The sequence below is a fragment of the Strix uralensis genome, chromosome 2 (genome assembly GCF_047716275.1).
Source record: "Strix uralensis isolate ZFMK-TIS-50842 chromosome 2, bStrUra1, whole genome shotgun sequence".
In the NCBI taxonomy this organism is placed as follows: domain Eukaryota; kingdom Metazoa; phylum Chordata; class Aves; order Strigiformes; family Strigidae; genus Strix; species Strix uralensis.
The window spans coordinates 108,342,195-108,357,285 of NC_133973.1; the positions used below are offsets into that span (position 1 = coordinate 108,342,195).

At 42.9% G+C, this 15,091-nt stretch overlaps 1 protein-coding gene across 3 annotated transcripts in view; it reads right to left on the minus strand.

The window, feature by feature from the left end:
• DHRS12 (dehydrogenase/reductase 12) overlaps positions 1-4,170 on the minus strand; it is a 31,838-nt gene extending 27,668 nt beyond the window's left edge. Inside the window, exons 1-2 of one of the 3 annotated variants that reach the window (XM_074859745.1) lie at positions 4,031-4,170; positions 3,432-3,565 (exon numbers count right to left, since the gene is read on the minus strand). In XM_074859745.1, coding sequence (XP_074715846.1) covers positions 3,432-3,565; positions 4,031-4,086 — 190 coding nt within the window. In that variant the 5' untranslated portion in view covers positions 4,087-4,170. The remainder of the gene's footprint in view (positions 1-3,431; positions 3,566-4,030) is intronic. The other 2 variants (XM_074859744.1, XM_074859748.1) reach the window with 2 other exon arrangements.
• Between the last annotated feature and the right edge of the window lie 10,921 nt (positions 4,171-15,091).

Genomic DNA, 15,091 nt, shown 5'->3' on the forward strand with positions numbered 1-15,091 from the left:
TATCACGGGAGCTTCCCAGCAGGCAGAATGTTCCTGAGCTGAGCAGATCCAACAGTCCCACTTCTCTGCTGCCAAGAGCTGAGCGGTGGCTTTTCATCGATGCTGCTGAAGCTCAGGTCCATGAAGCTCTCGGGGCTTCCGTGACACTTGCTGATGAGCTGGCAGCAGGAAGAGGATTAGGGCCATAGCACCCCATAGCAGTCCCAAGTCCACCAGCCTTGGGCCATTCTCAGGGTCAAATTCCCTACAAATGGCACGGACCCAGCAGTACCATTTGGCAGACCAGGCACATCAAGTACCCCAACAGGGTCTGTCAAAAAACAGAGGTAAAGGTCCTTCAAACAAAAGGTTTGGGACACAAAGAGTGGATATAAGAGAGCTGGAAGATTTCTGCTTGGTCCCTATGAAGGCAGGCAGGAAGGAGAAAGTATAATGCAGCAACAAGGTCTTTGTGCAAGGCTGCATGTATGGAAAAGGCCACTGCACTCTAGGTACTGTCTCCTCAAACCATTTTCTGTCAAGTCTGCACATTATGTTTAGTGTTGATAAAATGTCAGAGCTACACTAGAAATTGAAGCTAAGGCATCTGTATCATAAATGCTTCTTTTGACACATGCCTTAGAAAGTTCAGGAAAGGGCTTGAACAACACAAGTGATTGGAATTGCTCTGTGAAAAGGAAATAAAAATGACAGATATCAGAATTATTCTCAGCAGTGGGTATGACAAGGACCACAGCCACAAATTGCAGCTTAGGAGGCTCAGGTCAGGCATTAAGCAAAGAGTTTTCACTAGTTTTCTTCTAAATAGACCAGGTTGTCCCAAGAGGATGCGTAATACCCATTCTTGAGGGTTTCAAGATCCAGCAAGACAAAGCAATGGCTGCTTTGATCTACTGTTGACAACAGTCTTGCTTCAAGTGGGATGCTGGACACGATGACCTCTAAAGATGCCTTCCAACCAACATTTCTATGACAGGAATGTGCAGGGCAAGGCTCCTCTCAAATGCCTTGATACTTATCATGACCTCATAAAAGCCTTCTAAAAGAGGACTGAAGTACAGGTAGGCATAGTTCTTTTTTATTTTTATGCTTTGTTTTCTCTGATCATTACAAATAATGTGTTAATCTCAGTCACAGGAGTATCTGCACTCTTTACTTCTGCCTATTGTTAATGGTGTTTTAGGGGTTGCTAGCAGTCCACTACTAGTAGGCTCAAGGAACGTAATCCCAAAGGATCGATAATAGAAAGAACGGTGCCAGGTCACTCTTCCAGTGCCCAGAACCCAAATGCAAGATACCAAGTCTACCCTAGGGATAGAGCAGTCATACACTGCACAGCCCAGTTTGGGGTCTGATAATGAAACTTTCTGTCTGCAAGAGAGGTTTTTCTACTGAGCACCACTACAGCAAGTATACTTGTCACATAGCTGATGCAGGCAACAAGCCTCAAGGTTCTTCTGATATCTTCTAACAGGGTCTGATTCCTTCACTGCACTACCAGAGTTGGTTGGGCTACTTTTACCAAGCAGTGGGAAACTCCCAAATCTGGGATAACCGTACAAATGACACTAACTGATGTTTAATACAGTTTCATCTTCAGTTTGTGTTACACATATACCATGCATGGAAGAGACTATGCACACAGACATGGAATATATTCAGATCAGAATGAAAAACAGTCTTAGCCCCAAGGAGAACAGATTTCATGAGTGAGAGAACAGGCAATCAGAAGGAGCAGTGTCCGATGCTCAATTCTTTGGCCATTCTCACAGTGACTGAGGGCTTCCCTGCAAAGGAGGGTTTTAATTACAGATCTGAAGGCAGTTAATTGCAGATGTTTAAGGAGTTCTTCCTAAAACACAAGTAATATATGCAAATTAAACGCATGGAAGAAGTAGCTGGCCTTCAAGCTGATCAGGAACATTCTCATAGTCTACAACAGAAAACATTCAATGAAAATAGAGATAGATTTTAAGGGCTTTGAATATGAACTTTTCTTGCTGTTAAGGAGAGGGAAGTTTTGGTGTGACCTATGGGCTAGGGAAGGGATTTAAATATATTTTCCATGGTGAAGACTGAAATTATCCAAACTTAACACATGGAAATTGCCAAAGTGGTTGGGAAAAGACTGCATCAAACTGGAAGTGCAGTTCACAAGACATACAGGAAAGCCCAAATCTGCAATACCCACAAGACACCGATTCAGAGAAAAGCTGAATTCAGGCTGAAGAAACTGTCATCAAGACCGTCATTATTTACAAAGGTAAAGACAACATAGCTTGGTTATTCTTTTGCTGAGTCCTAATTCCTTATTTTCTTGTCATGGTGTACTTGATGAGATTCAACTAGAAGTCAGAGCCCCAACAGCTGACATCGAGTTTCAGAGCAACACGTGCAAGGATAGGATCAGGAAGACACTGTTAAGACATTTTAATTTCATATGCACAGCAACATCCACACTGCTATTAGACAAGCAGTCTGGGCCCAAGGTTGTTCTTTGGACTCCAAATACTAGACATGGTGGCCAAATCCTATGCAGATCCAGTCAGCTTGACAGCTTGCAAAACCTGGCAGGCATATCCATTTGTGAGCAAATCAGTCACCAGACAAAGCAATACTTACATAAGGCTATTATACGTAATGGCAGTAGTGGGAACTTGAAATCAATCACATACTGGCACTGATGGGGATCTTTAACCTGAAGGCTATTTGATGCTAATAATTTTGAATTAGTGTAATTTAACCAAGTTGCCACTTTCCTTCGTAAGATAATTACGAAATCTAAGCAGACAAAGAGAAAGCAAAGAGTTGCAAGCTCCTCCCTTTTATTCTACATGCCAAAACTCCTATCACTCACGCACAACAGGAATTATTTTGTTTGTCAGCTCTGAAAGAGATTAGGTCTATCCTTCAACAGTAGCTAGTTCCAGTTCATACCATCTCCTTACTTACAAAGAGCAACAGAAAAAATGGTTGCATGTAATCACTTAAAGCGCACAAACTCCAGGTTATTATCACTAAGATCAAGCACAGCAACGTTGGTTATTTTATACTCTGCCATCTCAACTTAGCAAAACCAATTGTTTTCTTTCATCATATGACACATTTGCAAAACAGTTCAAAATCAGCCATGCTGCTACTCGTACTGAATCATTCTTAGACCTTGATCCGTCACCACGGATAGTTTCAGTAAACATGTACTTGAGAAACACTTTGCAGATCCTCTCCACTAATTTTATTTCATTTTTCCAGTTTTCACAGCACCCATCAGGCTTAAACCTCTAACCCACACTAACAGCCCTGTAAAATAACACACCTGATCCCTCACCACAGGGAGTTGTGTCATTGTGTTTGCACTGGAAGGCCAAACCTGCTTCCTTCCATCTTCCCTGTGATGGCCCCTCAGGGCCCCTCACTGCAGCCCAGCTCACCTCTCCTTGCTATCTCTTTGGCTGTGGCCTTGCCAATGCCACTGTTTGCACCAGTGACCAGAAAGGATCTTCCAGCCACATTCACCTCCACGTCAGCTGGACAGAAGTGCTTGGAAGCAGCCTCATAGCCGCTCCTGAATAAAACAGAGACACCTGTGAGAAACTAGAAGCAAGTACTTAGAAAAAAACACAGGGGAGGGTTGAAAAGCACTATCCCCTCACAGCTCCACATACGCTAAATGCCCCCCCAACCCCATTACTCTCCGTGCTCCTGGGACAGGCCACGTATAGCCCCAGTAACACTACCAGGAGTGATGTAGCAACAACTCAAGGCCTTTGACCGCCACAAGCCACACAGCCCAAAGCTTGAGCTGGGGAGGCGGCCCGGCTGCTGCCCCGGGGCGGGTGCCGGAGAGTGCCCGGGCAGCGCCGCCGGCAGCATTCACAGAGTTGAAATTTGTCCACTCTGACGGGGGTGGAGAGGCTTCGATTACAAATATAAAAAACACCACCACCTCGAAATGGTTAAGCGCCCGCAGAGGCCCAGGAACGCCCCCAGCCTGGCCGCAGCGCCCGCCCCGCGCAGCCGCCGCCCGTACCTCGTGTACTCCCGCAGCCCCTTCACGAACCACACGGCGCCGCGGTACCAGGACATGGCGCTGCTGGCGCCGGCCCCGCCTCTGCCTCATATAGGGCGCCCGGCCCGGCCCGGCCGTGCCGTGCCCTGCCCGCCGTCGGGTCAGGGCCGAGGGGCCGCCCTGCCTGGCCCTGCCCGCCATGACTCACTGGCACTCGGCTGGGTGCGAGGGAGGGTGGTGTGTGTCTTGGGGGGGGTGGGGGTGGGGGTGTTCCCTTCCTCCCCCACAGCGGCTTGTGGATTGTTTCTTCATATCCCTTCCATTTCCCCTCCCTCCTTCATCAGTCAGCAAGCAAGGTGACTTTTAGCCACCCGACCTGGGTGCTTGCAGCTCGCCGGGCATTGTGGTGAGTACCGCACTTAGCCCGTACCACACTGGAGGCTGCAGTGCCTGATGAAGGCGGTGAGGGAGGGAGGAAGAAGAGTTTCATAGGGCTCCTGCTCGGGACAGAGGCTACTGTCAATCAAACTGGGGCTGGAAACTGGGGTGTCATGTTTTGGGAATGGGGAGCAGTGCTACAGGACCTGAGCCTGCATCCTCTGCCTTGGAAAGCTGTCAAAGGGACACTCTTGCAGAAACATAAACAACCATGTTGTGCCACACCAAGTAGCATTTTATGTAACAAACCCATGAAATTCGCAGCTCCTACACCAATAGGAAAGGGTACACAAGTGGCTCTTGCAGTAGGAGTGAAATTTAAAATGTGTTTTCAGTTCATCGGGTATGTGCATTGGAGCTATGAAGCCCAAGAGAATTAGTTGGTGTTGCACATCTGCACAGCCCATGTTAGCCATAAAGAAATTGTCATTTTGGGTATGATTGTGTTTTTAAGTACATTAAAGGACTATGCACTTACAAAGTTCAGTGTGCAAGTTAAATAAATGCACATATTTTATGTGGTATGCAGGGCCACACGCAGAGATGCTACTTTGGGAACCCTATCTAAGTTTTCAAGAGCTTAAGTTACCTGGTTTCAATAGCAGAGATAGGGGAGGAATGAGAATATTCTGTCTTTTTTGACCCTGTGTGATAGCTTGGTACTTCTTTTTCTAAATCTCTTCACTCTGGCAAAGGCCTCATACTAAAGTCTTCCACTTTCTCAGCATGTTGTGTGAGTATTAGGCTCACACAAAAGGTACTTCCCACCATGAAGTTAAAACTTTTGAACTCAGCACTGTCCGCTTGTACTAGGTATTGTGTGTGAAATAAGAGTTTTCAGAGGGCAAAAAGACACATTTTCACAGTGATACTTTTTTCCATTCAGAGATCATCCAGCTAAATGTCATACCTTTGCCTGAAATCTGAAAATGCTTGTTCTTATTAAAACAGTTGAAAGAATTTATTTAAAACCAGCAGCCTGAGTCAGTTTTAACTGATTTTGTTCTTCGAAATGGCTAGGAGTTTTTGACTGAAGTGTTCCTAAACAATTCATCCTGATTCTGATGCTTGAAATGGAGACTTCTGGCCCAGAAAGGAACAGCTTGGCAATAGTGTGAGAGGCAGAACATTATTTCCTATAATGGAAAATGAATGGCAGCCTGAGATACAGATACATACTATGATGTCTGTAAGTATATAATTGTGAGCTATATGGAAGTAGTTTTGTGATCATCACCCACAACGTGCAATTAGCAACCAAAACTGTACAGCCTAGACTGCTATAATGATGTTAGATAATCACACTCGCTGTGAACAGAGCAGCTGTTAGGCTTGTGCAAGTCTTGCGTACAGGCTGAGATAATGGCCTCTCTTCCTACTTTGAATCCCTTGCCCTGCTAGCCCTTCAGCTTCTCCCTTCCCCTCACAGCCTGTACAAGTCTGCCTGGTTACTTTCCTTGAACCCTGGCTCAGGGAAAATACACAGCAGGGGAAAACCAAAGAATTACGTGAGCATGCCTGCTGTTATGAATATCCAGGCAGAAAACTGCAGTGCTGCCCCACATGTTTATCCTAGTTAGAGAATGTCTCACCTTGGGCTTTGTAACCATCGGTGCACCTCACTGTGCTGTTAGGAGAATAATAATGTTACACGGTTGCTTATGCTACAGAATTAGCTCCGTTCTTTGCAGGAAATACAGCTTCAGTTTGAAAAACATTAGCAAACCCCAAACAAAACAAAAACCCTGTGGAAGCTTCTGTGCGTAAATGCAATAAGCCACATTGTGCTTATTACCTTGTCATTTCTTTGTTTACCATGTTTATTTCTTAAGCACTGAGACTATGGCATAGTACAAGCAAAACTAGATGATGGCTCTGATGTGTTTCGTTTGTAGTTTCAGTCTATGCTCTCATAAATTGGGGGATACAACCCTGCAGTCTGAAAAGTGAATGGGGTGTATGCAGATACACGGAATTCCTTGCAGGCTAAACCATGTGGACTGTAATCAGCAAGATGCTGGATGATGCAGCCCTGAGGAACTAACCAATGTGAGTATGCATGGCAGAAGCTGTCAGTGAGTCAAATACAAAAATACATTATGGCAGCCGGACAATGGGAGCAGCTCGTAATATTTTGGGGTTTGAGCAGTAATGGGCAATTGCAGCATATTACTCTTATTAACATTAGACGAGATAAGATTGTTAGGAAGACATTTGAATGTAGAGTTGGAAATCAGTGTCACCCTGGTATGCACACAAAATTCTCTGAGGATATTACATAAACACTGTAGCACCACTACAATGATGATAGCCATACCCTTCTAACAAATGCCATTTTCAGGAGATTTTGTAAACGCCAAGAAATGATACCCTTGCCAGAGTGCAACAATCCCTGAGCGCACTCAGCTGAGAGATTTCTGCTTAGAAACACTTGCTTTTTCCATAACAAGGGCCTAAGCTTGCACCCAGAAAGGAGTCGTCGCAGCACTCAGTCTGAACAGCTTTCACATCAGAAGCAAGCTCTTGCACGCTGTCCTGACACCTAGATATTTCTGCTACCTCTGTGATGTTTTGCTTTCGTATTGTTCCAGAGGCAGGAGACTGTAGAGATTGTATGATTGCTCTCTGCTAACCCAGCCACTGCAGTGATGAGGCAATGTTGATTGTGTGCAGGAGAAAGGCAAGACATTGTTTTGTCAGGAGTTGGCTGGTGCTAATGAAGGGCCTGCCTCGCAGTACTCTCACAGGCAAAATTTCTTCCCAATTTCTGTTGGCTGCATGTTGCCTTTTGTACTGAATTCTAGGTTGATACACCTTGTTAGCTGAATTAGAATCCATTCTGGAGATTTGGAAATTTGGAAAGTTATAGCTTTTGGTTTCTTTCATGACTGCTACTAGCTTAGCATTAAACTCTGATAGGACACTGCTCTGAATGTGGGGGGTTTTTAGACAAGGAATTCTTCTCCTTGATTGGCAGCTAACATCTCAGATAGTTATCACAGCCAGCAACTGATATGTCTGTGTAGCCTGGCTCCCCCACTGGAAGGGGGGGATCAAGAGAGCCTGTTGAGCTCTTGACATTTCCCTCATTTGAGCACAGAACAAAATGGCTTCACCCTGGCTAAACACAAGCCAGTGTTTAGCCTTGGTAAAGTGCACCCAAGTAAACTGTTCCCTTTGAGGACAGCAATACTTCAGGTATATTTACACTATCAAATAACTCATAGCATGTCCAAGCAAACTTCTGTCCAAAACAAGCTCAAACATGGTCAGGGGGGATAGTTTCCTCAGGGTATAATTCGTTCCTAAGCACCGTGGATGAGACTGCGCCAGGGTTAACACTGCACGGCTTGTCTTAGCACTGGTGATCCCGCCTTCAGATAGATGCATTTATCAGTGTAGAACTAGCCCCCAAGTCTGTTATGCAGGCCCTCCATGAATGCAGATAATCCTCAAAGCAAATAAAAATTCTGGAGTGTTGTGACTGTGAGCCTCCAGATGTTAGGGTTTTTCATACAGTAATGAATTGAGAACCTCAACAATGTTTTCTTAAAACACAAGAGCTGGTGAAAAATGCCTCTCTGGCCTCCAGCTGGACTCACATGAAAAACACACCTTTGACTTGATCCGTCTTTGTATCTGTCAAATAGCAAGGAGTTTTAAGCAAAGTTTTAATGGCCTCCCAACAGAAAAGTTGAAAGAACCAATTGCTGTTAAGGGCTGCATGTTTCAGGATGTTTTGTATTTTCTTCCTAGGGGACAGATCTAAAAGGTAGATAGAGTACTCAAGATCTGAAAAGCAATTATATATTATACAAGATGTCTAAGAGCAGCTTCAAGGCCATCTTGCCAATCTCTTTTATTACCCTTTTTTTTTTGAGAGAGAGAGAGACTAAAATCTGTCTTAAGGACAACTGGCTCCTTTGCTTGCTTCCTACTAGAGATCTGGCAGGCTGTTGTTCATTCCCTCCTTTCCTTGCAGTTACCAATTTTCTAATTAAGTCTCTGTGCCTGTCCCCATTAAATCAATCAGAACATCGCCACTGATTGCAATGGGAACAGGAGCAGGCTTTAAGGGCCAGATTTGCAGAAAAGCTCAGCGTCTATAATTGGGGCCAGGTTTTCAAAGGAAGTCACAACCACGTGCAAGCCACTGTTGCTGTGGTAGCCACTCCCAGCCCTGCATTTGCTACGCTGGCCTCAGCTCTGGGTGCAGAACACTTGAAAAACACTAAAATCCAGCTTTAGAAACTATCGCTGCCCCAGTGAGTGTAATAGCAATTAAGAGCTGTCAGCAGCCTGGGGAGAGGCAGTTGGCACTCTTCCTTTTGCCCATCTGAAGCAGAGGGTTTGGTGAGTGGTTGAAGAGGAACATCCAGGCCCTGAGGTCTCAGGGGCATGTCTGAAGTGCTTCTGCTAGTAGCAGGGCAAGAAAAGCAAAAGCTGCTCATCCTGAATGCGGGGAGTGGTCAAAGTTCTGGCATGTGTGGTGTTTTTATGAACAGTAGGGTATTTTCTTTGTTGTGTGCTCTTATAACCCAAGTCATCAGTAAGTTTGCCAACCGCTGTCATCAGCAGCGTTGTTTCCAATGAGCAGTCAGGCTTTCCCCGGACCAAATAGCCTTTTGTTCTTGAGAAACAAATGTGGCAATATGTCATCAGCTCAGCTCAATCAATCCTTTTTACTCGGGAGCCAGTAAAACGAATCTTACTTTGCCTTAGCAGAAGTATAGGTTTGCTCCATCAATTGCTAAGGGCCCTGGTCTCTGAGAGCCCTCAGGGCCTCCCAGGGACAGGCATGTCCTGGCAAGGAGAAGGACCACTGATTGTCCTCCCAAAGTGAAAAGAATTCACTGGGAGCAGTAGCTAAACCTGCTGCTAATATAACTAATCTCCTATGTATCAATTAGTTTATTCATTCTTTAGTATATAACTTTTAAAAATAATAGGAGCTTTATAGTTGATTTTCATCTTAGAAAATAAAATTTGTAGTCAATAAAAGATCAATTTTATGATTCCAATGACTGAAAAAGTATCTTTATGGCCTTACAGTAGGCAACATGCTTGAATGCACATGGTTGTAACTAGGCTGTGAGAGTAATGCAGTTATCTGTACTAATATTTTCTTCAGCTACCTGTTTCTCTTCTTGCTGCCCTTCTACTGGATCTTACTGTTCTTACTACCAGCCATTGAACAGGGATGCTCATGGGTTTATTGACTCAGGTGAATTCTGCTATACTCCGTTCTTTTCTCTTATTTTTCTTTTTCTGCAAATCTTACAGCTTATTAGCATTGTTTATTCTAGCACAGTTGTTACCAAATTGCAGATCCTATCTACTAGTATCTAGCCACCAAGAGATATCTACAAGCAGGGCAACAGACACACCTCAGCTTATATGGTTGCTCTACATTGTGTTCAACTGCTAAAGGAATGGACTGAAGTTTTTTGTCTGTGAGCAGTCCACATGCTGTGCTAATAGAACCCACAGAGCACCTCAGCTTATATGGTTGCTCTGTGTTGTGTTCAAATGCCAAAGGAATGGACTGAAGTTTTGTGTCTGTGAGCAGTCACGTGCTGTGCTAAAAGAACCCACAGAGATATGTAAAACTTATCCACGTAAAGCTATGGAGCCAAACCGTCCCCTGCAAATAACCACCAGACCTGTTTATTAAAAGTCTTATTTCACCTGTTGTTGGACAAGATTTTTTAGAATTCCATTAAAAATAATGAAGCAACTCTTTCTGATATATTTTGAAAATAAATAGAATTTATGAACTACTAATGTGAAATCCATGCAGAAGTAGAATAACAGTACAAAGAGCAAAAATAAGCAGTGATAATAAAAAAGTGCTGTGTATAGTAAATTGTGAATAAGTATGCAGCAGATTTTTTTCCTCCACTGTTTGCACTCTGTGTACTAGTTTCATATTGATGCTGAAAGGCTTAACATTTTTATCCAAAGGACTGAGAATCAAATCCATAAGATATGCAAGTACCTAACTCACATGGACATCAAGAGGACCTTGTTAAAAAAAGGCCCACAGTTTGCATCTCAGAGCATCTGTCACATTTGAGCTGCTATACTGCAGCACCAGGAAAGGTGTCGCAGATTCCCCCTTTGCTTGAGTATTAATGATCATACAGAAGAAGAGTCAGTATGGCTTAGATTCAGATCTGTGGGCGAAATCACTTTCTGTTATAACTATTCATCTCCATGAAATTGGAGCAGGGTTGATTATAATTAGCATGACTGGTAAATGTAAAGTACCTCAATTTTTAAACTCTGATCACATAGGCTCATGCACTTACACTGGTCAATATCTTCCTCCCTGCATTTTTATTCAAATGAGACATTTGGTAGAAATTCACTGTTACAAACATATGTATGTGATTTTTCAGAACTTCATAAAATTTTCTCAGAAACCTGTTCTTGCAATATAACATTTTTCTTTTTAGCAGTTTTCTTGTACTTTTTTTTCTTGTACTATGAAATATCAGGTGGCACTTGTCAGCCTTTTTTATTTTCCCTCAAAATATTATACTTTCTAAAAATGTTTTCTTTTTCCTCTTCTGGCTATCACCTGTGGGACTTTCATGTACTCCAGCAGTGAACAGGAACCTCAAGAAACATAAGCTAAGAAGCAACAATTTCATATTGCAGTGCTGGTGTAATGATCCTTTCTAAACTATATGTAGAACAAACATGGGTCCTAATTGTGATGCAAAGTCAATCAATTAGATCAAAATCTATCAATTTGTCAATCAAAATCTATCAAAGTCAATCAAAATCTATCAATTAGAATCTGTGGAAGATGGATAATCGGAGATAAGATTCAAGATAACTTACAGAAACTGATCTGGTTTAGAGTGTTGTACAATGTATGCAAGTTATCACCAGTTTAATCTTGGTAGCCCTTTGCCTGTAAAGTCAAAGCATTTAGGCTCGTTTACACCAACTGTTCACATTTCAGAATCTAAGACATTCAAAACAGCTCTTGACATAACCTAGAATAGCTTCTGCTTCTTTATTTTTTTCTGCACAGTCACCTTGTAGTTTTAAAGTCTGATGTCTTGGGACCTCATAAGGCTCAGAACGAGTGCTGTGTGAGAGATCTACTTCTCTTCTCCAATAGCAGCACAGTGTTCCTGTTTCTACTCCTGAGGAGATGAGGTCTGTGATACATCTGATGCTCATGTTTCCTCTCTTCTTTGGGTCAGCAGGTAGGAGCTGTCTGTGTTCAACATTTGGAATGAAGGAACAAAGCATTTGCCTGTCTGGCTGCAGCTTTTAAAATAGCTGTGGGAAGCTGTTCCCTAGAGCTTTGGAATATTATGCTCATTGCTAAAGAAGGTGGAGTAGTGGGAGGAGAAAGATACTGTGGGCAATAAACTGTAATAAATGTGATTTATTTCATGTCTGCTACCATTGCATTTATGATATGTATATGTCTAGAGTCTGTGTGTGCATGCAGAAATGTCTTTGTGTCTTTATATTATTATATTTTTGTAGTACCCACTACTAGCAGTGAGCAGGCTGTCTATCCATTGAAATCATGTATATTTTTTCCTGTAAAAGCTAGAAATAGACCTTTGTTTCTCAAGAAGGGAGATGATTTAACTGGAACAGTTACAGCTGGTTTCCTGCATTGTAGTCAACACATTTCTGAGTTCATAATAATTAGCTTAAGGGTGAATTTTGTTCAATTTCCAGAAGACATTTATATTACTGGGGGCGGGGGGGGGGGGAGGGGGGAAGAACACTTTCAATTTGTAATTTTAGTCTAGTGGCAAAATATTAAGCATTTTAATACCAAGGTGTAGATTGTATTTTCAGCCATTTGACCTTTGGGCTGTAATGACTTAATTTCCCCACAGCTATTTGCTGAGGAAATGTGCCTACTTCTACAGGCACTGAGCATATGTCTGGGACACCATCAGTTTGTGACAATTTAAAAAGTTGCTGCTTGCAAGTTAAGGTGCTGTGGACCATGCACATGTTCCTAGCTTACCCCAAAGTGAGATGAAGTGCCTTCAATTAAACCGCTTTCATTTGTGTTTAAGCTGAGTGCTTCATTTAGCCATTGGAGCAACCCAAGAGCAACTGTGCTGCTGATAGGGGGCCAGGAAAAGAGTGGTAACTTAGTAAACCACTGTATGCAGTTGTATTTAATCATATGCCCAAAACCAGGTGTCCGTGCTCCACACCTGCATGGCTCCAGCCTGCCAAAGGAGGCAGTAGCAGTGAAAGTGCAGAAGGCATGCTCAGATCTAGCTGGATACAGAATTGATGGCTCCAACAATTTTGGAGGTGTTGATATTCAGATTTGCATGTGCCATAGCTTACTGATGTACACAAGTAAAGGTAAATACTATCAATTCAGAATTTTCCTCTCCCAGTCTTAACAAACCTTCTTGTTTACTCTGTATAACTTCAAAGTGTTTCACAAATGCCTTTTGTTTCATTAGTACCTCCTCTGTCATTTTGCGTTTGTGCCAACCATGTGCTGAACACTAGCTCTGTGATTTGGCAGCACTTCCCCAAGATATCAGTGAATGCACCAGGTTCTCATACCTGAAGAATTAAGCCTCCATGGTAAACTGTAGAGAATCAGTCAGTCTTAGCCTCCCATGAATGAGACATAGGCCTCAGGCTTACTGTTGTGTGGCTGAAGTTTGATAAATCATTGCACATCTGCTCAGCTGCTGTAACTATACTCACACAGGCACACAGAAGACACAAGGCAATGTGACTTAGCTTACATCTCTTCCCCAGGCTGAACTAAAATCACCTTATATTTGCTCAGGTAGGAGCACACACATCATAACTTGCTGCAAGATCACTGGATGCACAGTGACATGGGAATCAATTCGGACTTAATCAGGAGTATGAGCCCTTAATTCTTTGTGACCAAGAATGATTCTAGCAGCATTTTGCAAGAGCAGGGAAGTTTGTACTGGAGTCCTATGGGTGGAGTGTATGTAGCTACTTTCCTGTTAAATTTCTTTTGCATTATCAACTGAGTATAATTTTCTTTTTTATGCCTGTTCCAAGCTTTTGTGTAAAGTTCATGTGTAATGATAAACAGCTGCTTTGTTGCATTCGAGTGATGGATGGAGTTATGCCTGCTGATAAGCAATTTCTTAAACACTTCGGCATCTTAATGAATGAAAGATGCTCTCCACTGGAAGTGAAATCATTTAGATCAGTTCAGAACTGAACACTCAAATCCAGGAGCCTAGTGAAGTATTTGGGGTGGGAAGGAGGAATTCTAGCATTCCACCATTGGCAACAGTTATGTTTCAGAAATGTGTAGTACCTTTAGAGAGGCAGTGGAGAGTGTGGAGTGGAGCAGCTCTTGGGAAAACACAATCTGTGATTTCTCCCAGACACAACCTGAGGCCCACAAATAAATGGAAAGATTTCCATTGGCTGTATCTCCCTACATACAACTGTGCATGGCCAAAGTCAGCCAGCAGTGTTAGTAATTCCTATTCCATGGACTTCTGAGCAAGGACAGCCCGGCTGTGACTTCTGAGTGGCTGCTGCAGAGCAGGGGAATGCTACACTGATGCTGCCCTCTTGTCAGATTATTTCACCCTTTATTCTACCTTCTTTCTAAAATTAGTTTTCTGAAAATAAACAATTCTTAAAGCCCAGGCCTGAATTAAAATCCCTATGGTCCAAATGCACCTGTAGTTACCTATACAATAGCCCCTGAGATAAACGTTCACGGTTGAAGACGGGTGGTTCCCACAGATGTTACACTGTGTTCAGCCTCAGTTCCAGGAAGGATGGTTGAGCAGAGCCTGTTCAGCTGTGACATATTGCTGAGGTTCTTTTACAGATCTCACCCTTCAACAGGCATTGTATAACTTTTAGGTTTCCTTAAAACATAGGTTTCAGCTGTGTGGGTTTTAACAGAAAAAATACCCAAAACACACATCCTCTTCCTGTGCCTGGGGCCACCTTCATGCTTGTACAGAGAGGAGCCCCTTCATTTTGACCATATTGACAGAAGTGCATAAAAAGCAAAAGCAGAAGGAGCACTTTAACACTGCATTCATCAACACATGAAAAAAACAATCTATCAAGACTAGTTATAGGCTTGTTCCATTACATGTCACAAAACAATTGTCTCTGTGCATGCTGGTGCTTTTAAAGCTGACACTGCCATTGACTTAAAAACTGGTTGTGCCACGTCTGTCCATTAAGTAGAGATTTCCATATGTACAGCACCAAGGTGAATAAATCAAATGTACACTCACACGACAACCAGAGAACTTCTGTAGTGAACACATCCGCCTGCAATTCTCACATCCTGCCCATATCTTATTATCATGTTTTATATTTAAAATACCAACATAGCATCATCAGTTTTTCTATGAACTTGATCACAGTGGTTTGACAACCATCTTTGTGTTGATGTGGTACTGACAAATTACTGCTATACAAAAAGTGGAGAAGAGAAGTCTCCCCAGATTGGGGAATGCTGAGCCCTGGTTAAAGCACTGATCTGATACTCAGTAGCTCAGTTCCTTCTTCTGCCGAAGACTTGCAAAGTGGCCTTGACTCAGTTTGGATGTATTGGATATATATGGATATATTCAGACTATCTGTTTTAGTACCAAAGGTAGATATAGA